A 25,302-nucleotide genomic window follows, 5' to 3' on the forward strand; every position below is an offset into this window, starting at 1 on the left:
GATCATTCTGGGCAAATGTGCCAGCTCCTATCGTATTTAGAACCCTGTGTTCTGAGGTGCTCAAGTTCACGCTGAGGAATTTGCTAAACAAATCCCTGGCAAAGAATCAGAGCAGTGATTTTCTGTATCCTTAAATCCTTTCAAGTAGAAATGGCAAAACATACTCCCAGAGTCCACAATTCCTAAACTTTTGGAGTTTCAATCTTGGAGTTTCTTGCTACTGTCTGAGTTTTAACTCACTCACTTCCCCAAAGGAGTAGGCTCTTTATTTATTTTAAAAGTTAAACGGAATAAAAACTTCTGCACTTTGAGTGAGGCAGCAATCTGGGCTAAAAAGAAATGATTTCACGTGTTTCCTATGGAAAACGGAAGACAGGCCTGCTCAGTCTACCTCCCAGGCATGGTAGGTGGTGTCTGTGCCCTAGCAAGCAAGCAAGCAAGCGAGGGTGGGTCCGGCGCCAAGGTGGGGGCAGGTGTCTAGCCGGAGCTGGCCGGGGACTTTCGAGCCCCCGGGGACAGTGCAAGTTTGCGGCAGTGGTTCGGGAGAGTGTAACAGATTTGGGGAAGATGGTTAATACACTGGGCTGGTGTTTGGGGGCTGTGCTCAAGGACAGGAGGTAAAGAGGAGTGAAATAGGAAAGGGGGTGGGGATGGAGGAGAAAGGGAAGGTAAAAGCACGGCAGAAAGAAATGGGGGAAAGGAGGGGATACCTCAGTGGTAGAGTGCGTGCGTGCACGAGGTCCTGGGTTCGAGCCCCAGTATCTCTGTTAAAATAAATAAATAAATAAAACCTAGTTGCCTCCCCTCACCCCCCAAAAAAAAGAAGTGAGAGGGAAGAAAGGGCAATGGAGGCCGGGCAGAGGGTGGGGGAAACCGGGGTTGGGGGGCGCGGGGAGAAGGCGCGGTGGCCAGTGGGCGCGGCGGGCGGTCCTCCGGCCGGCAGGGGGCGCGCGCCCGGCCTCCCTGCGCCCCGCCCCGCGCGCCCGCGCCTGCGCCGTCGCCCCGCCTCGCCCGGGATGCTGCTGCCGCTGCTGCGGAGTAGTTGCTTCCCTTCCTCCTCCCCCGGCGGCGGCGGCGGCGGCGGCGGCGGCGGCGAGGCGGACGCGGGGAGCCGGCCGGCGGCGCAGCTGCAGCGCGGAGCCCGCGGGCCGCCGGGGCTGCTCGAGCGCTCGCTCGCCCAGCCCGTGGCCGACCCGCGGCGCGCGGCGGAGGCCGAGGGGGCGCCGGGGCCCGGGGCGCGCGGCGGGCAGCGGGCCGCGCGGGGGCCGCATGCGTGCATGGATCCGGGCGCCGCGCTGCAGAGGCGGCCCGCGGGCGGCGGCGGCCTGGGCTCGGGCTCCCCGGCGCTGTCGGGCGGCCAGGCCCGCCGGAGGAAGCAGCCCCCCAGACCGGCCGACTTCAAGCTGCAGGTCATCATCATCGGCTCCCGCGGCGTGGGCAAGACCAGCCTGATGGAGCGCTTCACCGACGACACCTTCTGCGAGGCCTGCAAGTCCACCGTGGGTAAGGCTGGCGCCGGGCCGCGCGCTGGGGCCTCGCGGGGCAGCAGCCTGGGCGATGCATACGGGGACGGCCGGGGGCGCCCTCCCCCCCTGCCCGAGGCCAGGCCGAAACCCCCGTCCCCGCGCAGACTCGTCACGAGGCCGGTGAGGCGCGGGTCCCGTCCCGCCCGGAGACGGTGTGAGCATCTTTCCGTGGAAACTCGGCCCCCACACTGCTCTTCAGGAAGAAGGGGGTGACAGGCGGGGCGGGCGGCCGGTGGGGCGGGCTCGGAGCTGTGCCCTGGCTCGCTGGCCAGAGGGGGTCATCTGTGGCGAATTTTGGCGCCTGAGCTTTCCCCACTGTAACCTCGGCTTATTTAATCATTGTGAACTCCCTTCTTGGTTGCGCGGAGATAATGAAGTTGTAAGTTCCCTCTGGAGGGCCTAAGGGGAATATCAGACCAACACGCCGCTGAGTATCTTCTTTTGACTACAAACGCGGGCAGAGGGACTTGAGCTGTCTGACCTCAGATAACCCTGGGACTCGAAAAGTGGGGAGGAGGCCTCGGCGCCGCCAGGTGGGTGAAGTTCAGCGAAGTAACTGCGGTAACGCCCGGGGGCAGGAAGTATCCGGTCCTGAGGCTGTAAAATTGGAACTGCAGGGGAAGTTTTCTGATGAAGTCACATGGACGAGCCTTGGCGTTGCGGTCGGTCAGGTCAGCGTGGGGAGCTTTTGTTTCTATGGAAAACCCCGACAAAGCTGTTAAAGGTGGGGGAACCCCGCAGATGAGACAGTTCTTCAAAATAAAGAGCAGTCACCTTCAGTAATAGGCAGGAGGGATTCCCCTAGGGGAGGTCCGGGAAATAATAAACAGTAGGTAAATATGAAATTAAGAATTCAGAGCGCAAATTCAGAATTGAAAGTATCGTTTCACATAGCTGTACCTGTATTTTGTTTTGTAACCAATAGTCATTTCAAGGTGATACAGTTAGGGATTGTCATTGTAACAAAATATTTAAAATGTCTTCCTGGAAAATTCACCCAACCCCGACACCAGTTTTTGTGTTGTCTTTTTATTTTGCTTGTGAAAATGTGTTTCCCTTTATACTTTTTTTTATAATAGATCATTTTGGAAGTATTTGTGTTCTCTGTCCCCAGTTTGTTTTTGAGATCTTGGCCTTGGGACCATGATGTTAAGTTCAGTAGCACAGCTCAGACCTGTTTCAAATATCTACTCTTGGATCATATAGAGTACAGGGAGTTAGTAAACCATCAACTGAGGGTTTGGGCTGCTACTTTAGTAGCTGATATAAATAAAATAGAGCCAAAAGCAATTAAGAATTATCTTATATGACTCCACGCTTAAAATTATGTAAAGTGAGGGATAGCGCAGTTGTACTGTGTGATAAAGGCATAACGGGGGCTAACAGGGCTTGCGTGGCTGGAGCGGGAGATGGGGTGAGCACAGGTGCCCTTTAGGACTGGGTGGAGGAGAGATGAGGGGTTTTCTAACTCGGGGCCAAGTGGAGTAGCACCTTCACGATCTAGGAAAGACTCGTTCAGGGACATGGGGACCTTGGCAGCCATGCCAAGGAGTGTGGACCTTCTCCAACAGCCGCTGGAGCCGTGAGGGCCTCTGGGTACAGTCCTGGCAGGGAAACGGTGAACCTAATCAGGCAGGATTGCGTAGGGTGTTTGGGGATCAGGAAGAAGCCAGGAAGCGAGGAGACCCGGCAGTTGGTTCCTCTGTCCCCTTAGCAAACAAACGTAAACACACACGCATACGATGCACACGCCTCCCCACACTGCTTCCCCTGTGGGGTTCTTCATGCACTTGGATCTTGTCTTGCTCGTTTCTGTTTCCTCCATATGTGGTCTGTGGCTCTTGGCTTGATACGTATTTCCTAATCGTGGGAAGTTCAGAGAAGGGTAACTTCTGGTCTGACCCAGAGTGTGAGGACAGTTAGCCAACGAGCCCCCTTCGACCTCCTCGGCCACTGAGTTGCTTTTTCCTTCCACTTATCCAGTCACTTATTGAGCACCTGCTGTGTGCTGGGCCGTGCTACCCACGGCGGGGGGTGGGGGTGGGGTGGGCCTAAGTGCCAAAGAGGACATAGCCTCTGACCAGATGGGGCTCAGATGGGGGGGGGGAGCAGGGTGCTGCGGGTTGACCAGGGCAGCAGAGACCTGTGTGCAGCGTGTCTGGGGGGCCGGAGGGAGCCCCTCCCCTTGGGGTGGGGTGCTCCTCCCCCAAAGGCTGTGAAGATAAGTTCATTCCTGGAGTTCCTTTAGGAAAGCTATTGACATGTGCCGCTGGGTGTGGTGTCGGGTTGTGGTTTCCCCACCTGACTGCCTCCCATCTGGGCAGGTAGCTCACAGGGTTCTTCTGAGGCCAGTTGGTCGGATGTGCAGGGAGCAGGCAGCCCCACACAGATTCTCCTATGGAATCTTCTCTGCAGGGCAGGCCTGGGGACGCTGCTGCCCGGGATGACGAGTCTGGGAAAGACCGGGGCCCCGCAGCCGCAGCCAGAGCAGGTGCAGGCCCGGTGGGTCACTGAGGCAGGCGATGGCCTCACAGACCTCAGGCTGGAAGCCAGCATCTCCGGTGAGCGCCTTTATAAAGCAAGTCAGACTCGCCGGACTTTCTAGAAAAGAGCGTGGCCAAAATCCCCGAGGGGCTGAGATAATAGGCCTGTGTTGTAAAGTTATGAATGAGCAGAATGTTGATGTTTGTTGTGGTTATATTATTAATCAGATCAGAAGTTGATTTGGTTTAGAAGACACAGAACTCACCAGCGTACGAAAAGTAGACCGTTGTTAATCATTGACCTGTCTAATGAAAATTGTCTAGGTGGCGTATTATTTTCAAATGGGATTTTATATTCGTGGAGTCGAGTTACGTAGTCTGGTCCAGCTAGCATAGTTGGACGGGTTCTTGGAAAGGCCCAAGAGCAGCTTTTTGAAATTTGGGGGAATGGAAAATAACCTGTGGCTGTAGAAATTCACAACTGTCTGTCTAAATCCACCCCCTACCAAAAACCAAAAGACATAAAATTATGTATTTGTCAACCTTTGTTTTACTTTTATATAACCTATTGGAAGCTAACTGTTAGTTTTGTTTGGATCAGAATGATTTTAGCAGGCAGTGCCTGCTCCCCCGCTTTCCGCCCCGCCAAGCAGCGTTACATTCTAGAAAAACTCTAGAACAGGATTTAGGAGGCTGGGCTCTTGATTTAAGCTCTGCCACCAATTAGTTTGTGGCTTTGGATGAGTAATGTATTGTCTTTGCATGTGAAAGACTGCGTTCTGTTAGTGGTATGTTCTATAGAATTCCACGTTCTACAGTTTCTTGAGCCCATACTGTGTACCAACAAAAGGATGCCCTTTCTAAACCTCACAACAGTCCTGAAAGTTTCCCCATTTTGCAGGTGAGGACGCGAAGTCCCAAAAGGTGGACAGCTCACCCACAAGGACGCAGAGGTCCCAGGTGGTGAGGGCCAGGGCTAAGTGAGTTCTGTGTGTCTGTTCCTTAGCTGACTTTGAGATTTAGATTTACTTTACTCTGTGAAAATCCTGACAGTTCAGAATCGGGCACCATGAAGCACTTTCCCACGTACCTCGTTACCCTACGGTGTCATTGAAATCGACTTCCTTTAACTGGGTCCCTATCATTTGTCACTTTCTTCTGGAAATTAAAATAATGCTCTAAGCATTGCATTTCTTACCTAAATATTCAGTCAGTCAAATATCTTAAGCCTTTCACATATCTATTAAAATGTCCCCAAATTTGGCATATTTAAATAGAGGAAAATGAGGAGTAAGACAGTTTAGACTAAAATTCTGATTTTTCCTGGACAGTAAAGTTTCTTCCAAAGTGCCAGAGGCCAATACAGGGTTGCCATTCTTTCATTTTGCCACAGAAGGACTTAAAAAAAAAACCCACTGTCACCAACTTTTCAAAACAAAAATAAAGACAACTTAATATGAAGTAGACCAAAAAAATCAGGAAAGACAATGTCAGGATTTCCAAATTATTTAAATTCAGTCTGAGGACCTCACCGCCCTGCCTTCATCTTTCTTACTTTGCAGTGATGCATTCAAGTCCCAGCCCGACCCCGAGGGCAGGTGGTCTTGGAAGACGCCCTGTCCTCCCTCAGCTACGTGTCATAGCCTCTGTTCTCGGGGGAGCACGCCCCTTGGGTCTCGTGTGGGGATGGGGCTTCCGGGGCGGGAAACCTCGGGGTGCTGGTGGACTGTGTGTCAGTGGGGCCAGCAGTGGAGCTGGAAGCAGAATGGAGGGGTCTGAGAAACAGGTGGATGTGGACCTCATGCAGGTGTGGCCGTCTGGGGACTGGCCTTGAATGGTAGGTTGTCACCTACCTCGCTGACTGGATGAGACGCGGGCCACCAGGAGCCGGTCTGCTTTGCCCAGAAGCAGTGGGACCGCTGTCAAGGGAACCTGCCTGCTTGTACTTTGTTCTGGAAATGTAGGTCGGGGTTTTTGTTAGGAAGCCCAGGAGGAACGTGTAACACTGGACTGAAATTCTAAGCTGTGTGTTTGATTTTGCCCTTCTGTGATCACGTGCAGCCTTCCCAGCCGCGGCTGAGCTGCCTGAGCGTGTCACTTAGTCCCGAATGCCCCGTCCGGAGCCCAGACGCCGAGGCTCTGCCGTCGGTCCCTCCCCTGCCAGGATGATGTAACACCATGACTCAGGGAGATGGGAGCGTGGGAGGAACATTCGGTTTCGTGCCCGCATGTGCTCTGCGTGTGTGACTTGGCTTGTTTAATGAGCCTCAGGCAGGCCGAAGGGCTTGTGCAGGACGCATTTGTGGGATGGAGTCGCTGTCCTTCAAAGAAAAGCTGCCATCAGGTTGTTGAGATTGATTATAAATCTGTTTAAATTCTTTGACTGTCAGGCACTCTTGCTGGAGAAGAAAGGTCTCGTTGTGCAGGACAAGAGTGACCAGGCCCTGTGAGGTGGCCTCTCCTCCGGCAGTGGGGTCTGCCGACCCCCTGCCAGGGACCCAGGGACCGGCCTTGGAAGGCAGACCCGGCTCCTTGGAGGAGCTGACGGGGCCGCGGTGTCCTCCAGCCTCCCGTGCCAGAAACATGGTTCTAATTAAGCACCTGTTTGAACTTGTGAAGAAAGCAGAGCTTTGTACGGGAGTCAGCACATTTTTGGTGCCAGGCGGCTCACACTCCTGCGAGACGTTGGTCTGCTGGCCATTCCCTGGGGCACGAAGCGCTGAGCTGACTTGTCCCTTGCAGGAGGGGAGCGAGCCATGGAGAGGGTCCCTGTGGACCGGGTGGCGCCCTTACACTCCAGCAGGGGAAGGAGTGGGCTCTTCTCCCTTTGTCCTTGAATTGCACACCTTTGACCTTTGGATAGTGTTTAGAAGACCAGAACTGCAGGCCCAGAATAGCACCCTTAATTGAATGTGATTATGTCTTGTTTTGTTTTTAAATCTTTACTCTTTAAAACTAGAAAATACCACCCAAGCTTAACAGAATAGGAAACCTCTTACCCCCCTGCCCCCGCCAGCCTCCGCTTGCTCTCCAGTGCTGACTGTACTGCCTTCTCAGTTTCCAAACCAAACCACCACCTGCAGACCCACCTCAGGCAAGCATGTGGTGGAAGTTGCCCGTGAGAAAATGAAACTCTCCTGGTTGTCCCAGTGTAATTTAACACAGAAACTTCAGGACTCCCTGAGGCATGTCCGGGTCGGAGGCACAGCCTCCCCAGGGAGGACCCCTCGGATCCCCCCCAGGCCTGCTGCTGCTCTGCACGCTGCTGCACATTCGCACGCCTACAGCCGGACTTCCACTCCTGATTTTTCATTTAAAGGAAACACTGGACCTGCTCCTTGGCCACTCCTGCCATCGTAGGTGCTCCCCCGCGGAGTGTGATCAGCGGGAAGAGTGGGTCGGGGAGGGGTGGGCAGACGGTCCTGGATTCAAGTCCCAGCTCTGCTCGCTCTGTCTGTAGGCCAGCGACTTCACTTCAGTTTCTTCCTTCGTGACAAGAAAAAAGAAGCAGAGCTCACACTCTTCCTGTCTCCGGCTGCGGGAATGGATGGGGATGAGGTAGCTTATGTCCCTGGGCCAGAAAAGGCAACTGTGAACCTTCCCTTCTCCTCCTAGTTTATGCTCCAGACGCGGAGACTGAAACACTAAGAAGTCATTCAGCGTGTAAGCACGCGACCTGGGTCAGGGGGCAAAGCTCTGACCGTCCTGCGTCTGTTTCAGGGACCGGCCTGAGCAGTAGTCAGGTTAGTATTTCTGCATTTGAAGAAAACGCTATTGACCCACCATTTGATCACCTGGGGTCATTTTCCAGATCTTCCTCTGCACTCTCTTCCTCTGGTGACCAAGAGGCCGCGGTGACTCCTGCTTTTCAGACACGGTCTTTGTGGTGCCAGGGGGCAGAGCCGGGCCTGCTGGTACAGGAGCCATCTGTCTGAGCCGGCCAGCCCCTCCCTCTTGCTTCTATAATACTTCCCTGGCAACACAGTTTTTTTTTTGACATTAAATACATGTTCACAGCTCCCTCCAGGGAGGGAGTCATCAGGGGAGGCCACACGGTGTGTCCTCAGGAGCCCGAGTTCCACCCCGCACGCCCACGCACAGCGCTTGCTGACCTCGGGCAAGGAGCTGGCCACTCTGGCCTCAGTTTTTCATCCAGAGAACGGAAACACTGATTGTTTCTACCTACGAAATTGTCCAAAAGATCTCTGCAGTGAGTTAGTTGATGTACACGGACACCTCAGAACAGCACTTGGGGCACAGGAAACTCGTGAGAGGCAGTTCTGACCCTGACCGTGGGGGGAGCCGCCCCTTCCCTCCCTGGGCAGCTGTGTCTATTCCAGCCCAGTGCAGGGCCACAGGCACGCCCCGCCTGGACTGAGAGGCAGGGCTTCTCAGGCTCGGGGCAGACATTTAATATCCTCGGGCCGGAAAGCAAATGCTTTATAACGACACGAGGTTATCGTACCTATGTTAATAGTGCCCACTTCTGGGACAGTCATGTATTTTACAATCTCAGACTTAGTTTCTGTTTCCTTGAATTCTCATAACTCGGCTTAAGTTGGAAAAGCCCAGATAATATTAAGCAATGGGCTTACACAGGCCCGGGTGCCTCCTGGAGACGGTGCGGAAGCTGGTCTACCTGCTGCTGGTGAGCACCGCCCGGCCTCTGTCAGGTGCTCTCCTGCGGGCTCCGTCCTGTCCTCTCCCCGGGAAGGTGCTGGAGAGGCGGGAGCTGGCCTCACGGTCAAGTGATCTGATGTTAGACTGGCCTCTGTCTGTGACCTTGGCCTTGACCCAGTTCTTAGCATACTTCCTCACTGTCAACTCCGTGTAGGTGCTGGAAACCTCTCTGTTAGTAGCAGTGCTGTGTCCCAGGCTGAGTGACTCTGCAAAAGACCTGTGTCCTTGGGGGGAAAGCCAGCGTGTGAACCGCAGGGTGGTTAGTGTCCAGTGGCAGTGACATCGTAAACACTGCTTGAATTGGGGCTTATTTTGAAGTCTGTGAAATCCTTCAACTTCCTGAAAGTGTGACGTAAACTAAAATCATAGTCTGGTGCCAGCGCCTGGCCTTTGCTGTTGCCGGTGGGCCGAAAGGACGGCCCCTCAGCTATAACCACAGCCACTGGCCACTGTCAGTTTTGCTTTTATTTAGCTTTCTGCTGGACGGGAATGTGAAGGGAGAAGCTTCTGTTTATTTCTGCTGTTTTTCATTTTTGTAGCTTCCCATGCCCCAGCAAAGTGCAGTCGAGTCAGGTTCTTCTGGGGATGTTCTGCCTTCGGGGGCTTTGAAATCCCACCAGCACAAAGGAGGACAGTTCTTTGTGACCTAGCTGAGGTTTACGGGAGATAAATACAGAGAGGACAGTGCAGAGTTAAGCTTTGTTTTTCAGCAGCCCGACTATGCTGATTCTGGGCCATCTGCTGGAATTTTCGCACTTTTCCTAGTTCCCGCGCATCTGACTCCTGGCATAACCTCTGATTGTGGGCGGCGTTACGAAGTTGAATATAGGTTCTGCCTCTCGACTGGCACGCAACGTGACCTTGAAGCAGAGTGCCTCGTCCTCTGTCGCTCTGGTGTCTCCTCTGTGAGATGAGGAGGGTCTGCCAGCCCGCTGGGCAGCTGCAGGCGCCCAAGTGTGGGACGTCAGCACAGAGGGTCTGATGGATACCCACTGTCACTGTCACTGTCACTGACGGAGTTAAGATCAGGAAGAGGCAGCAGCTGGAACAGGACAGTCTTGATAGAAAGCGGGGTGACAGCCCTGTGACGGTGGCCTTCCTGGTGGGAATATTTCTAGGAAGACTCGGCACGTTGGTAACCTTGAGGACAGGTGGGCTCCTGTCACCCAGCAGAAGAGTCATGTGGTGCCGGCTTCCCTGCCGTGTGCCTGAGGAAACTACTGGAATCAAGCCCTGGGAGGGGCGTGTGCAGGGAGGATGTGGGCACACTGAGACTGTCCATCCACGAAGGATTTACCATCAGTAACAGGAACTGGAGGAGAAGTAAAGCGCTCCGTTTCCAGGATGACGCGTGGGTGCTGAGCACCCGCTTCCTGCTGCTCTGCCCCCAGACGCCCTCAGGACAGAGCATCCGCCCTTCCTTCCTGCGACTCAGCGTGTGTGTTTAATCGTCAGACCTGAGTTACCTCATACTTGCAAAGAGAATCAGCATTTCTCCTTGCGCATCCAGCGTTTGATGGAGAAGAGGGGCGGTTCCACTCGGCAGAGGTGCTGAGTTCTGTCCTGGACCAGGCAGTGCTCTGGGCTCCAGAGCTGGCTGTGACGTCCTCAGAGAGTGTGGGGTTTCTACCTGGTCCTGGAGACCGACAAAACAGTGCGGTCAGGACTGGAGGGGAGCGGACCTGGGGACATGGATGAGGACCGAGGGGGAGATGCAGGGCCATCAGGAGGTTCAGGTGGGAAGCCACCTGAGGCTGCAGAGGTTTCTGGGCAGACAGGAGGGTCTCTGAGGAGAGAGAGCAGCAGGGAAGGACGCGTCTTTGCAGGTGCCCGGGGTCTGTGTGACTCGGGTCTTTAGGGCAGGGACTGTCCCACCACCTGATGGAGGGGGTGCTGGTTGCTGCACCTTTTACTCAAGACACCCAGAGGAATCTGGATTTTCAACAAAAGCTGCCACCTTTCTTTGTCCCTTATTTGTAAACGTGGGTCCTGGATGGCGTTCCTCGCCCCGGAGTCTCTGCTGATTTTCCCCAAAACGAATCCCCTGTTTGAGGCTGTTGGTGGCTGTTACCCTTTTATTAGGGATCAGTATCATTTCTGTGACGTGCAGAGTTAAAAACAGACAACATTAAGAGAGACGTTTGACTTGATGCAAAAACCTTTTAAAACAATATTTAGTCACGTGCTTTGGTACACGGATGTGTTCCTGAGCCATAGACTGGAATGAGTTTCCAACCGTTACCATTACTTAGTGGCGGTTAGATATGGGAAAGGAGACTGCATTCAGGGGAAAGGACCACTTTAATGAGCTGTTTTCTTTTACGGAATTTCGATCTGGCTACTGGGCATTTCTCTGTTTTTGTTAGTGATGTCAGTAATCTTCACTGAAACTGGACAGTCTTCATTTTTGGTGAAGAGCAGAGTCTTGATCCTACACACTGTCGGTTCCTCTTCCCTGTGCTTTGTTCTGTTGAATTTAGTGGTGTATTTATAATCACGTGAAAACTTCACCACGTATCTCTTGATTGTGACTGTTAAGGCCTTTTCCTTTTGTTTTAATTTGTTAACCTTTGTGGTTACAAAACAGTCCTAGTGCAGGACTGCCCAAGTGAAAACCTTGTTCAAGTTGGTTGGGGAAAAAAAAAGTGACATGTTCAGGCTCAGAACAGTTCTTAGCAGAGAAAACAGCCTAATCAAAACAAAAACTATTTGCTTTGGCTGTTTCAAGGGATTCTTTGCTGACTTGAAGCAGAGCTCATAGAGAAGGATTGTCTGCCAATTCTTTTCCATAAAATGTTGCAGGCACTGTGACAAGTTTTACAAATGTTGCAGCTCCCTTAACTAAAAAGGAAAAAAAAAAAATCAGAGGCGCGGGAATCAAAAGTAAAACAGAATGGTGGACATGACACCATATGAATTTGATTTGTAAAAACTGCCATCACATAGCAGCATGGTGAGGCCCTAACTTCGTGCTAACATCAGGAAGGAGGGGTTCTGTCCCTGCACTGTGGCTTTTTGAAATCAGAACACCGCAGATCTGCCCAGGCTGGTTTCCGCGTCCTGGGAACGTCACGTGAGCCCCTCCCTGTGGCTGGCTGTCTGGTCTCTGTTGGAGGATGTTGGTTGCGCGCAGACGTGCTTCCTGTTTCGGGCCTGTTGGAGAGCGTCATTTGACTGCAGAAAACAAAGCTGTTCCAGAACTGAAAGTGGAATTGGCTTCACCACGTTCCCCAACCTTGGAAGTCACGTCTGGTGCGAGGGGTGAAGCGCTGAAGTTCAGCAGCCGTGTCTCTGGCTGCGACACGTTCTGCTCCTGTGACTTTGTTGTGTAGACCTGACAGGGGAGGCTGCCCCAGGGCTGTGAACACGTCTGCTGGTTGCGCTGGTGTCTGCAGGGCGTTACTAATTATAAAAGCTAGTCGCGTGTTCTGGGCTTCATCTCAAGAAGGTCATCTGACCTCCGAGAGCTGCATCAGCCCGGCAAATGGGTCTGGGAGGGGGTCCCTGTCTGTCACTGGCCGACGTGGGCCACCCCTCACCCCCTGCCTGTTAGGGGCCAGGCAGCGTCGGGCCCCTGGGTCCCACGAAGCCATCAGGAAGTCGTTCCTGTGCAGAATATGTTTCTAGTCCCCCCGTTTAGCAGGATCCCTTTTGGTTTATTTTTCTTAGTTGTGAAAATTGTGTAAAAAATATTTTTGAAGTCTTCACGTTCTCTATAATGGAGAAGCATGTACGGTAACATCTGCAGATGAAAATTTAGGATTTTTTAATTATCCAAAGCTTTAAGGACTGATTTGGAAGGGGTGGTGATGCTCAGTGGTTTGCTTGTTACTATTAAAGTAAATAAAAATTGAAATCGGACTTGTTAATTTGTGTGAATGAATTTTTAAAAGATAACTCTTCCGCACTCCTGACAGTACAATCAAGTCACCGTCTGCGAACACGGAGACCTTTAGGGGAATAGTTTTTACATTTGGCCCAAGGCTGTTTGAAATCAAGACTGAGTGTCCATGGGAGAACTTTCCCCAAGATAATGTGCTTCTAAAGCCATCCCTTCACTCACGTAATTACTAGCTGTAATTTTTAAATAGTTTTTCTGCTCCACCTGTGACATAACAAGCTTCCTGTGACCGGCAAAGGCTGCCACCCGGGGTCAGGGTAAAACGCGGCACGGCGTGGCTGCCGAGAGTTGTGTGCGGAAGCACAGAATCCACCGGGTCTTCACGGAAACTGGCGGACTTCTGCTTTCTCCTTTTGGGATTTTGTGAGGTCAGGTTTTTTGGTTTTTGTCTGTTTTTCTGGTACAAAAATGTGCAAAGAGTATGATCATTACGACCGATGACGACATAATTTTGCTTTATCACCATTTGTTTTATTCACAGGTGTTGACTTTAAAATCAAAACCGTAGAGCTAAGAGGAAAGAAAATTAGATTACAGATCTGGTAAGTGGGGACTCTGCCCCCAGCAATTGCCATGTGTGTTTAACAATCCATACGCTTGTCTAATACAAGTCGCTGTCCGAGCGCTGGTCTGTCTCTCCTGCGGGTCCCTCCCCTTCGTTCACGTTCAGATGAAGTGAGCGGCGCTTCCTTCAAGAGAGAGGGTTTAGAAAAGAGTCCACTTGTCTCAGACCCCATTTGCACACGGGAGTGTGGAAGGAAGAATGTCACTTTCGTGACAGCTAGTGAGTGTGGGGCCTTCTGTCTCTAGTTTCAGCTCATTTGCCAAAACCGTCATTGCTCAAATGCTGGCTCAGATGTGTGTCTTCATGTTTTTAATGTCGCTTTGAGAGCCTTCAGAGAGGGTCCAGGATGTCCCTCCCGGAACATCCAGAGTTGCACGATTTCAGGGCCCATCACCCGCAGACCGTGTGCCTGGCGGCACCGCGAGACCGCAGCAGTGGGATGTGCGCCTTCCCGGCCGCGTCACTGGTCCACGCGGCGGGAGCCCCGAGCCCTTCCGCGCGTCAGGGTTGTAGGAGAGACTCAACCAGCTGTGTTGGTGATGACTGGTCAGCACTGGGAGCCTCCCCCCCCCCCCCCCCCCGCGGGAGAGGGGACCAGGCGAGGTGCAGCGCGTGGCCCCGTGGAGGTGTCCTGAAGATGCCCTTTGTCTTAACAGAGCCCCGGCCGCAGTGCCCGCAGCTACTAACTCCTCCCGGCAGGTCACCTCAGCTCTGAGTGTCTGTCCACCTGTGTGTGTCTGCTCTCATCTGCGGTCACTGCCGCCTCATCTCTGGCTTCACCGGTCACCTAGCGCTTGCGTGTTGTCCATGTCTCCATGCCTCATCCGTGTCCCGTCCGGGCACCGCTGCCCCGACCCGCAGGTGCCCACGGATGCGCCCGAGGTAACGTCCCCGTGGTCCTCGCGAGCTGCTTACCCCACTCTGGGGTGGGGGGTGCTTTTCTGTCTTCTGTTCTGGTTTTCTGTATTTTTGTTTGGGGCTTGATGATGAAGTGTTGGCAGTCCCGCCTAAATACGCGAAAACCGAAAGCGCCTACTCTGGTCGTCCGCCCAGGAGTGGGAAGGCAGCAGGCTGCGTCCTGCGCACTGCTGCCCGGCCGCGAGCTCCGGGAGCTGCAGTGGCGCAGCTGTCGCAGAGCCGCTGTTCTAACTGTCGGCTCTTCAAGGCTAAGGCTGCCTTGGGGAGGAGTCTCGTGCACTTGGCACCGTGGGGGAGACCCTTTCTGGTGGACATGGCCTCACGAAGGGGACACGGCTCGTGTGAGCTTGTCTGTGAGGCTGCTGGGGGCAACAGCAGTGTCAAAGTGGTGACATCCTGGCCCGTCGCCATTAACGTGTCGCTGCTTCGGTCCCTCTCAGGCAGTGGTAATCCGGCTTACAGAAGGGTGTACGTCCGAGGTCCTGTGCCCCGGAACCTGCCCGCCTGAGGCCGTTTTTGCTGGTGATGTTGGATCCTGCTGGAGTCTAACTGCCTCCCTCTGACTCTGATCTAAGAGGCTCTAGCTGCCAGTTTTCTACCGGGGGTCCCCTGTGGGTCAGTGAGGAAGCAGAACTTGTCCTTCCCAGAGGGGTTTTCACCAGTGCGCAGTGGGCCGCAAACACCGGCTACTCGCTCCCCACCTGAGACTCAGGAGGGGTCTGCCTTCTGGAGTATTTTATTTAAAGGAAGAAGCCTTTCTCTTCACCACTGTCACCCCATAGGTGGGACCAGCTGGAGGCATGGCTCAGTATGTAAAGCAACGCGCGGTGTGTTTGGCGTTGGGAGATGTCCCTGTGCTGTGGCTGTTGTCACCTGCCTCGCTGTGGGCCTCTTGTCATCCCTCTGTCACAGTCGAGGGTGCGGGAGGAGCTGGTGTGGCTGGGGGGAGCTCTTCAGGGGGCTGACCTGGGCTGAGTCCGTGGAGGTGCTGGGGCCGGTCTTCACAAGGAGGGCTTGTTAGACGAAACGCGTCCTTTCCTGATGATGTCTGGATCTAGCCAACCATAGAAACTGTTATTTACTGTGGATCCCTAGAAGTCTAAGGTACCAAAAGCCTCAGATGTCATTGTCATATTTTTAGGTCACATTTTATGTCACCGCTGCATTTAAGTTCCTTGATTATCTGTGGTTAGAAAAAGGACCATTTTCCCGTCTCTGCATGAAGGGTTTCTACATGTGTGTGCGTAGAACTTGGTGGGAGTACAGCTAAAATAGGACGTCGACCAGAACGTGGTCCACAAACTTGCATCCACGTGCTCTCCCAGGAACGATGCACAGACTCAGAGTCGTTGTGTTGAAGCAGACTTGGCACTGAGAGGCCAGCCTCCTGTCTTCAGGAGCAAATAGACGCTTCATCTGGAGGCGCCTTGGTTCTGCCCGTCGAGCAGCGTTCCCTGTTGGGCAGGCGGTGCTAACCCGCGTCCGTACGGGGACGTCGAGCTTGTGTCCTTCGTTCTCCTCGAAGAGGTCGAACACTCACGCTCTGAAGTGGGTTCCCGCCTGCAGAGTAGGAATTGTGTCGTTGAAGTGGACACAGTAAACACAAAAAATGAGGCCCTTTGTGTTTTCACAGCATGGTTGTATTACCAGACCGGGGAAACAGGGTTGTAGAAATTTTTTAGTTTGCCCCAGAAGCAGAGAGAGAAATGTGAACAAAATCATATTCCACCTGTAATAAATGATGGTTTAGCTGATGTTAACAACCTGAAAATCTCCAGAAATCAGCTCTTTGTTATGACAGTGAAATTTCAAGTTCATCCTAAAGACAGGAAATGTTAGGCTTCTGTGTCTTTCTGGGCAGATAAAAGTATGATCAGCGCATTGGTGTCTTGGTGTCACGTGGCTGTTTGAAAGCGAAGAGTTGTGTGGAATTTTCAGTCCTGGCTCAGTAGGTGTGTAAGGAATCCTTGTTGAGCTGAACTGGGTTTCATTCGCTCTGCTCTTTGACCATACGTGGTAGCAGATAATTCAGGAGGGAGCTGAATCAGGCAGAAGAACTTTTGAGAGGAATAGAAAATAAAAACACTTGCAACCCAGATATTTTGGGGATATGGAAAGAGTCTTCCAAAGGAACATGCTTTTCTACCTCGAGCAGTCAGAGCCAGGCACAGAAAGTGGCGTTTAAGGAGTGGCCTTCATGTTTCCTCGCTGGGGTTCAGGGTCATTTGTTTGTTAGATTCCCTCCGATTGTGCACATTGAGGCCTCTGTCCTGTGTGTGTGTCTGACTTCAGGCTGACAGGACAGCTACTTTTACCGCGTTTCTAACGCTCTTAAGTGTGCTGCTCATGCAAGACGTTTATTTTAAACAGATCAAAAATGCCTCTTACTGTTCTGATTCCTCAATAGCTGGATTTTTATTAAAGCTTCTCCTAGACATAGGTAACGGTGCTGTACTGTGCACCCACGCCTCCAGGGGTAGACCTCATGTTGTGTTCTTGCCACGATAAAATAAAAATAATTTTCCAAAAACTCCTATTATTTCTAATCTCTTGAGCCCCTAGTTTCTGGATTCTAATTCAGTGAACTTGTATAAAAACGAATACGAAATTGGTTTGCACTAGAAGCCAGCTTAAAATCCTTAGAATGAAGGTTCGCGAAAGCGCGTAACTCCCGCAGCGCTCAGGGAAGAGCTTGTGTGTAGCTGCTGTGCAAACTGGTGGAGCCGCTGTGTTGTGCTCATCCCAGGTTGCAGAGCAGAAAACGTGTGTTATTTTGCTTTTAAAGAAACAACTGAGACAGGGAGTGGGCATAGCTCAGTGGCAGAGATGCATGCTTAGCATGCATGAGGGCCTGGGTTCATCTTCCCGTACCTCCATTAAGAAAAAGAGAAGAAATGAATGAGAAGTGTTCAGACAGCACAGACAATTTTTTAAAACATTAAAAATACTGTATCGAATTTTAATAAGCCACCACTCGTGATAGGAGGAGAAATCATGCTCTGAAAGATTTCGGTCTTCACTGGTTTGAGAATATTAAGTGCACCCCTGAGTGCTGAGGATCCCAGAAACAACTGTATCTGTTGGTTCCTCGTGTGGGTGAAATGGTGTCTCAGTCAGTCCCTTCTCACCCACTTTAGCATCTTTCAGTTGGTGTTAGAAATCCTGAAGGATTCAGCCCCCGCTATTTTCAGTTTTCCAAATTGGGGGCAGTTCTGGGTCAAAAAACAAAGTTTATTGTGCCTTGGAGTGGCACCCACTTCTGCATGTTACCCGGGTGGCCGTGTTTGGCACGTGGACGTGGAGGGCCTGTGGTGGGCCAGGCAGGCCGGCCTCGGCCCCCAGGCCTCCCGTCCAGGGGCCCAGGGAGGCTGCCAGCCTCTGGAGCAAAGCTTGCTTCATGGGAGGGTCACGTGCCCTGGGGTGTGCCGTGAGCTAGGGGGCTTTGGGAAAAGCTAAGCTACAGATCATCTCTAAGGAGCTGTCTTCCTGCTCAGCAGACCTGCTCTGCTGAGCCTCGTTTGTAAGTTTATGGAGGTTCTCACGCAGTTTCTTGGCTTCTTAGACGGAGAAGGTGGGTCTCGGCCAGCTTCTGTGCACTGTTAACGAGCTTGTGTCATTCTTCATGTTGAAACGGGCGGCTTTTCCTGGAGAAGAATTAAAGGTCTAGATTCCAAAGGAGCAGTCGCAGAGTCGTGAACTTGACTGTGTTTGCAAACCTACTTGGCCACCTCTTCCTCCTTTTCCACTTACTCTGTTGGCAGAGATTAAGAACATGTTAAGACTGATTCTAGAGCATTTTTCATTAGTGGGGGCTCGTGGTCATCTTATCAGCAAAATCAGGTGTTTGCCAGCAGGTTGGGTTAAAAGAGTGTTGTAGCCGTAAATTGTTCCAGTTTCCATCCATGCATTTTGTCACTGTTGGTAATTACTTCGTGTACAGGGTGCTGTACTTTCCACCATTGTACACGGCACTGACTTATGTTCACAATCTTGGTTTGAAAGAAATTGGGGCTTCCTTATGATTTTGTTTGGATGTGCCTAGCTCGGAAAAGCTGCCCCTGCTCATAACGAATATGCACACGTGCACAGATGTGTGAGGAGTTGCCTGGTGCCCGGAAGGCGTCGGCCAGTGGTTGGGCCGTGGCTCTCCCCAGTCTGCGCTGTTTGGGAACTGACTTCTGCTGTTTCTTAGGGACACAGCAGGTCAGGAGAGATTCAACAGCATTACCTCAGCCTATTACAGAAGTGCCAAGGGGATCATACTGGTGTATGACATCACGAAGAAGGAGACATTTGATGACTTGCCAAAGTGGATGAAGATGATTGACAAGGTGGGTGTCACACTTTTGTCTCAGATGAGAACTCTTTGCTTGTGGGTGTTCGTTGTCACAAAGGAAGAAGGGGAGCTTTTGCTGAATGTCCGTTAATCCAGATGACAGCGTTCAGAGTAGATCTGTAGTCCTGCCTTACACATGAGGCAGAGAAGAGTGTAAATGTCTCCAGAATCAGCTTATAAATAATACAGCCAGCATTTTCATCCTGGTGCCTGGGCCATCTGACATCAAAGCCCAAACTTGCTCACTCCACGCTGTCAGGTGGCTTCCGTGCAATCAGATTCAAGTACTGTGTGTTTCTGCAGAAAGTTCACTTGCACAGTCAAGCTCAGAGTGTCCACAGAGTGACAGCCCCACAGGGGTGGCCTTCTCCACTATGCCTGTGGACGTGCCAAGGACCTGGGTCATCACTGGACATTTGCCCTCAGAATTCTAGGTGGCCTCCACCTCCTCATTGTGAACTAAGATCTTACCCTTTGGATCACAGTGGACTATGTAGAGATAATCTGGGTCTGTATGATTGATGTGGTCCGTGGGTTCCCCTCTAAGAAATGGGTACCCAGGGTTCACATGGAGAAGACACAGCCACTGAGGGGGAGATGTGGTGGTAAGCAGTGATCATATTTTGAGAGTTTTCTTCCCCCTTATTCAGTAATTTGATGTTTGATTCCTTTGCATAGCAAGCACACTTAATGTATTATAAGTTGAATTTTGTTTACAAATTGTGTTAACCCGTTTGTTAGATGATGCTGGAGAATGTCCATCTGCAGGTTGTACCAAGCATATTTTTAGTGTCTGCCTCTTTAAAATGTGTTAGGGAGCAGGGTTGCCGGGGTTACTGAGGTGATGAGCCTAGAGCAGGTCTGGGCTCTGCGATGGTGAGGATGACCCTACCCCCGATGCTGAAGCCATGGAGTGTGCCCGAGTCCCCTGGCTGATGTCACCCGCTTAGGTGCCTTGTGCTGAAGTCTGTCTCAGGTCACGCTCGAAGTTACCCCAGATTCAGCGAGTGACTCAAGAGGGATTAACCTTTTTAAAGAGAACTTCTACTGTGCCGGTACATTTTTTTAACTTAGAACTGGAGCTTAATGTTTCCTGACTATAAAACTAATGGTACCTTGTCATTATAGAAAATTCAAAAAACCAAGCACAAAACTAAATGTTAAAAATCCTTAGTTCTGTCATCCAGAAAAACTGGATTGCATCCGAACTCCGTGTAGTTTTACATCCTGCTTATTTCACTAAATACTCTGTCACCACGGCCTTCCTTTGTCAGATATATGGTCTTCCAAAGCATATGTTTTGTTTCATCATGACTTTATTTTTTTATGTACCTGAACTTATTTCATTCTTCACACATATTTTGTGGGATTTTCAGTTTATTTCTGACTGAGTATAGAAGTTTGCCTGTATTTCAAATCGTTTCCTCAGGGTAGATTCTTAGGAGTTTGGGTCAAAGGCTGAGAATGTTGGGGTCCGTCAGGCCTGGGACCACGATGCTTTCTGAAACGCTGCAGGCCAGGCAGGAGCTCTGCCCAGACAGAGCAGGTGCTCAGAGACTCAAGGAGGGAGAAGCATCTGTGGCTGTGGCCAGCGTGTCCCGTGGTTGGCCTGTCCCGTGGTCGGCGTGTCCCGTGGCGTGTGACACGCCCGCCGCTGAGATGCCGCTTCTCTCCCCATCCCACAGTACGCTTCGGAAGACGCAGAACTTCTCTTGGTGGGAAATAAGTTGGACTGTGAAACGGACAGAGAAATCAGCAGACAGCAGGGAGAAAAGGTGAGAAACGGAGCAGGAGAGGGTGGCCCCAGCTCCACCTCGGCACGGCCAGCACGTGGCATCCTTTTCTTTTAAATAAGTTACTTTATAATTATTTCATAACTTAATACAAGTTATCTCCCCGTCACATCCTCCTTCCTTGTTTGCTTTTGTTAACTTCCTGCTCCTTTAAATTTGGTTTGACATGGAGGGGAAAAAACACATTAATATTACTGCATTTTATGTATATATATATAATGCATATAATCTATCCTGACATTTTACACAGAGAAACGTTCTTTTAAACCATGTAATGGCTTTCATGGTTTCCTCGGAGAGTCAGTGATACTCACATTTTAAATGTCAGGTACACTGCAGTTTTATAAACTTGCGTGCATAGTTGGACTTGAAGGTCCTGGTATCACTTTAGGGATTTTGTTTGTTTTGTTGTTTCCTTATAACATAGGAATTTGCTGCACTCGTGAACTTTATATTTGAGGGTAAACAGGACTCCTCCAAACTTTTGGGCCCCCCCACCCCCAGTTAAAGCAGAAGCCCCAGAGCTATGATTCCCCAGGCACAGGCCTCGTGCTTGTCCTGTAGGCTGTGTAGCATGGAACCCACAGAGAAGAATAATTTTTTTCTTAGTTTGCACAGCAGATAACTGGGATGCGGTTCTGTGAAGCAAGTGCCAAGGATAACTTCAATGTGGATGAAATATTTCTGAAACTTGTTGATGACATCCTGAAAAAGGTAAAAAAAAAAAATCCTACATCATCAAAGTGTTGCATCTGAAACCTGTTCTGTTTCCTTTGCTGTTTTTTGGCTGGGAACTTTGTGTTTAGAAAGGGAAGCATGGTGGTGGTTGTCAGGCTGGAGGAGCAGGGAGCTGCGCGCTCAGTCCAGGGTTTCAGTGTCCACTAAGGACGCCGGCCCCGTCCAGGCTTCTGGCTCAGCCGTACACACGGATTGGGGGAGCAGCTGGAGCTGGTGTGACAGTGGGCTGTGCGTTTTACATCCACTTCTCTCTTTTTTTGCATTTTCCCACAAGAATCAAGTTAGATACAGCCGGGGGGGGGGGTCTTGTCTCCCCTCCACTGCCCGTCTGAGGGGCCTGAGGCCATCACAAGACCCTTCACAGCCCCACCGGCAGAAACATGGCTTCCCTAACAGCAGCACTTGCTCAGGGTTTGTCAGCATCACATCTAAAGATTTCTTAGTGAGACCTTCAAGTGCACTTATATTACTGTGACGCAGTCTGCTCCGGTCAGATGCTTCTCACACCAGGGTTGTCTGTGTAATTGCCAAGAGAAGCCACTCCTTTCTCTGGTAATGCTGTAACCCCTGAGGTCGCAGAACCATCTTTCATTCTTTGATACATTACATTTTCGTTACAGTGGGCCGTGGAAACAGTTTATGAGGTCTGCCTGGTTTCTTCCACCGGAGGGTATGACACAGGCTGGGTGGTGTTTGTGCAAGGGTTGAATGAAACTCCCTGAAACCTGGTTTAGTTTTTGGCTTAATATTTTAATGTCTAGGTGAGCGCTGATGATTTGGAGAGTTTTCTCTGAAAGATACTTTGTTTTTACACAAGGGCATGGTTTGCAGAGTGACTTGTACATTGTGTGGTTAAACTGCACCTGTCTCTTTTCCTTTGTTCTCCAGATGCCTCTGGACGTGCTAAGGAACGAGCTGTCCAACAGCATCCTCTCGCTGCAGCCGGAGCCTGAGATCCCCCCGGAGCTGCCCCCGCCCCGACCTCACGTCCGGTGCTGTTGACGTGCTACGTTGGAGACACGGCGGAGGCGGTTCCTGGACAGGGAAGTGTTCCGTTCTGCACTACAATCGTTTCGACAATTTCCTTCCGCACTTTGTAATCCAAGTCAGAGCTATACACTAACTTGTAAATATGCAAATATGCAATCCTGGGTGAGTTTCGGTTATGAATTACATGCTTCCCTCCAAATTGTTATATTTCATTCATGATCCCAGTGCCTCATCTGTGTACACTGGGAGACGTAGTACTTCTAATATGAAGAGCAGGAGAAATGAGAGCTATAATGTGTCTTGAAGTAAATAATATAATTGTCCTTGTTAATTCTCTTATGAGGACAGAAGATAGTCTGAAAAGAAAGAATGTGGTGCTTTGCTTACCGTTTTAAAGAAAATTCGTAAAACTAAAGACTTTTTGGGGGAAAAAGCTACCCTGAAAGCTTTTCCTTTATTTACATTTCTCCCAGCTGTAGCGCCTTTGAGGTATTGGAGTGTCTCCCACAAAGCAAAGCTCCATCCGTAGCTGTCTCGAAGGTTATTTGTTCACCTCACATACCAGTAGAACTGACTAGTTGAGGGGCAGGACTTGACTTGATCCTAAGCCGAAGAATCTCTCCGGTTTCCTAATGGATGAGTCCTGTGCTTCTAAGAACTACAAAGATTCAAAAAAGAAATGTTTTTGAAACAATAGAAGATTTGAAATGAACGCTGCTGTCCTAAACCAATCCTGTTTAAAGGAATTTTAAAGAGATACATTTTACTATATCAGAGAACACACATGTATTTGCCTAAACCTTCTCTATACCTTTGTAATGATGAAACTTCCCCCTTGATGGTGAAGCTTACTCCTATATAAGCCTGGACTGTGTTCTTTTTTTCTTTTTTCCTGGTCTGATAATGGATTTGTGAACTCTATCTTTGGCAGATCTTCCTTTATTAAACTGCACTGTTTAGTCAAGGTGAATAAGTCATTATGTATTTGAATAACTTGGCGTGTCTTGAGTGTCGTGGTATGAAAAGCATTGTGTTTCTACACTAATGAAGTGCAAATAAAATTTTGTATTTATGAATGACAGTTGAGTTGCCACATTTATTTGTGCAGTTGTGAATTATGGATTTGACGACAATTCTTCCAAAACAACACATCGTAGTCATGTGAGTATTTTAGAAAAGAAAAAAACAGCCTCATCTGCTGTGGAAGACACCTGGGCCATTTCGCAAAAGTTTTTGACACAGAGCTCCCACCTTGGTCTGTATTCCCCACCAAAATAATTGAAAGCTGGGGCACAGATGGATGCTGTGCACTAATGTTCACAACTTGATTCACAATAGCCAAAAAGTGACAGCAGCCCCAGTGTCTGTGGACAGATGAATGGATACACAACGTGTGGCCCATCCGTGCAGCAGAAGACTTCAGCCTTATAGAGGAAGGGCTTTCTGACAAGTGCCGCAACCTGGATGGACCTTGGCCGTCATGCTCAGTGCAGTAAGCCCGTCACCGAAGGACGAATACTGTGTGATCCCACTTGTGTGAGGGCCCTGAGTCGTCAGATCCACAGAGACAGCCTGGTGGGGTCGAGGGGCTGGGGAGAGGGTGAAAAGGGGAGTTAGTGTTGAATTGGAACAGAGTTGTAGTTTGGAAGATGAAAATGTTCCAGAGAAGGGTGGTGGTGACGGTTGTACAAGTGTGAACGTAAGTGCTGTCACTGAGCTGTACGCTGTAAATGGTTGAATATGTGTATTTGCATATGGTGTCCTCGAGAAAATGTTCTTTTTAATGTCCATACCTCACCGGCCGGCAGTCGGTCGTGGCTCTTGCCAGTCATTCCCATCTGCAGGGGAGCCTGCCCTCCCTGCCCTGCCGTGGTGCTGACTCCGCCGGAGCCCTGCTCGTCCCGCCCGGGCTGCTGCTGGAGGAGGCGAGCGGGGGCTCTCCGGCCGCCTCCCGCTCCTCTCGGCCCTGCGGGGACAGCTGACCCTGGGCTCCAGCTCTCGGCTTCCGGCGGGCCCTCGGCTTCCGGTGCGCCCTCAGCTTCCGGTGGGCCCTCGGCTTCCGGTGTGCCCTCGGCTTCCGGTGCGCCCTCAGCTTCCGGTGCGCCCTCGGCTTCCGGCGGGCCCTCAGCTCGGCCTCGCTGACCCGCCGGACGGCCGGGGCAGCAGGGCTGGCCAGCACCTCCGTCCTGCCGGGCCCCCAGCGCCGCTGGCCTGCCCTCCGCACGCGTCTGCGCCCCGCCCCGGGCGCAGGCCACTGTCGTGGGGTCCCCTCTGAGCTCCTCGGTCCGGGCGACACCCCCTCCGCTCACGCCGGCCCCGGGAGGGGCAGTCGCCCCCTCCGGTTGCCGCTGAGTGACCTCGGCGGCGCCTGCTGGCTTCGCGCCGTCCTGGCTGTGAGGCCCGCTCCCTGCGTCGACCCCTCGGCGTGGAAGCGCCTCTCGTGGCTGTTCCCGCGGCCGCTGGAGTGCTCGGCAGGCGCGGGCTCGGCAGGCAGGCCCTCAGGAGAGTCCAGGGGAAGCGTCGCTTGCCGTGAGTGTGCGCGGCCCCGTGGTGGGCCGGCCTGCCGCGGGCACGGCGCCTCGTCCCTGCGCTTGTGCCCCGTCCGCGTGTTCGCTGGGGCGGTTCCGGCCTGGAGTCTGGCTTTGTGAGAAGTCTCCGCGGCGTCCCCAGCCCCTGAATTTGGCTTTGTTCTCTGGTTTTCCAGCGTACCTGTGGGCTCTTTCCTCCGGTAGCAGGGAATTCGTGACGGAAGAACTGGGGCTTTAATTTCCTGTGCTGTCATCCGGCGTGGTTTTTAGAGGCTGCTTATTCAGTATTGATTCTGCTGGTGGTTCCCATGTGTGGTGGTCCTTTGGGCCATCGTGCGATGAGCTGAAACTCAGTTAATTCTCTCTTGATTTTTGAAGGGAACTCTCCTTTTAAAAGCGGTTGTAAAAGGTACACTAACATTTTTATAGCTCATTGTCCTAGATTTGTGTCTCATGCGATTGTCACAGAAACTGAGTAGCAACAGGTAAGAAGTGAATTTTCATTTACCCACGTAGATGGAGAGGAACAAAATCCAAGGAAGTACAAATAAAAGTCACTTAAGACCACAAGATCCATAGATCTTGTTGGGACCTCAGAGCCACATTCTAGTCCGTGAGTTAGGTGGTGAGTTTCGCTGAGGATTAGCAGTGAATTGGGTTACGCTTATTCTCCGTACAAACCATCCATTTCTCTTTCTACCTCCTGGATCTTTGAAGTGCTATTTCAAGTTGGTAGGTGGTTTTATTTAACTAACGATTTAAAAGTTTTGAATATTGAAGCAGAGGGGTGAATATTACTTGATGACACAAGAGATTCATCTTGCTTGTCTCAAGCTGTAAAACT

The 25,302-nt window shown here is 51.4% G+C and overlaps 1 protein-coding gene and 1 long non-coding RNA gene across 2 annotated transcripts; one reads left to right on the forward strand and one right to left on the reverse strand.

Moving 5' to 3' along the window:
- Positions 1 to 1,001: 1,001 nt before the first annotated feature.
- Positions 1,002 to 23,025, forward strand: RAB12 (RAB12, member RAS oncogene family). The gene is made up of 6 exons (XM_072949244.1): positions 1,002 to 1,503; positions 13,072 to 13,132; positions 18,266 to 18,404; positions 20,095 to 20,184; positions 20,812 to 20,916; positions 21,829 to 23,025. The coding sequence occupies exons 1-6, from the start codon at positions 1,017 to 1,019 to the stop codon at positions 21,940 to 21,942; spliced, it is 996 nt and encodes a 331-aa protein (XP_072805345.1). The 5' UTR covers positions 1,002 to 1,016; the 3' UTR covers positions 21,943 to 23,025.
- LOC140689041 (uncharacterized) lies at positions 17,019 to 23,925 on the reverse strand. The gene is made up of 2 exons (XR_012063918.1): positions 23,724 to 23,925; positions 17,019 to 23,519 (listed from the first exon to the last, which is right to left on the reverse strand). It is a non-coding gene; the product is annotated as an uncharacterized lncRNA (long non-coding RNA).
- Between the last annotated feature and the right edge of the window lie 1,377 nt (positions 23,926 to 25,302).

This window comes from Vicugna pacos, chromosome 24 (genome assembly GCF_048564905.1).
Source record: "Vicugna pacos chromosome 24, VicPac4, whole genome shotgun sequence".
NCBI lineage: Eukaryota > Metazoa > Chordata > Mammalia > Artiodactyla > Camelidae > Vicugna > Vicugna pacos.

Coding starts and splice junctions, on each gene's coding strand:
- RAB12 (XM_072949244.1), top strand. CDS start 1,017: ATGCTGCTGCCGCTGCTGCGGAGTAGTTGCTTCCCTTCCTCCTCCCCC. Junction 13,133..18,265: donor AAAATTAGATTACAGATCTG/GTAAGTGGGGAC, acceptor GCTGTTTCTTAG/GGACACAGCAGGTCAGGAGA. Junction 18,405..20,094: donor GGATGAAGATGATTGACAAG/GTGGGTGTCACA, acceptor CCCATCCCACAG/TACGCTTCGGAAGACGCAGA.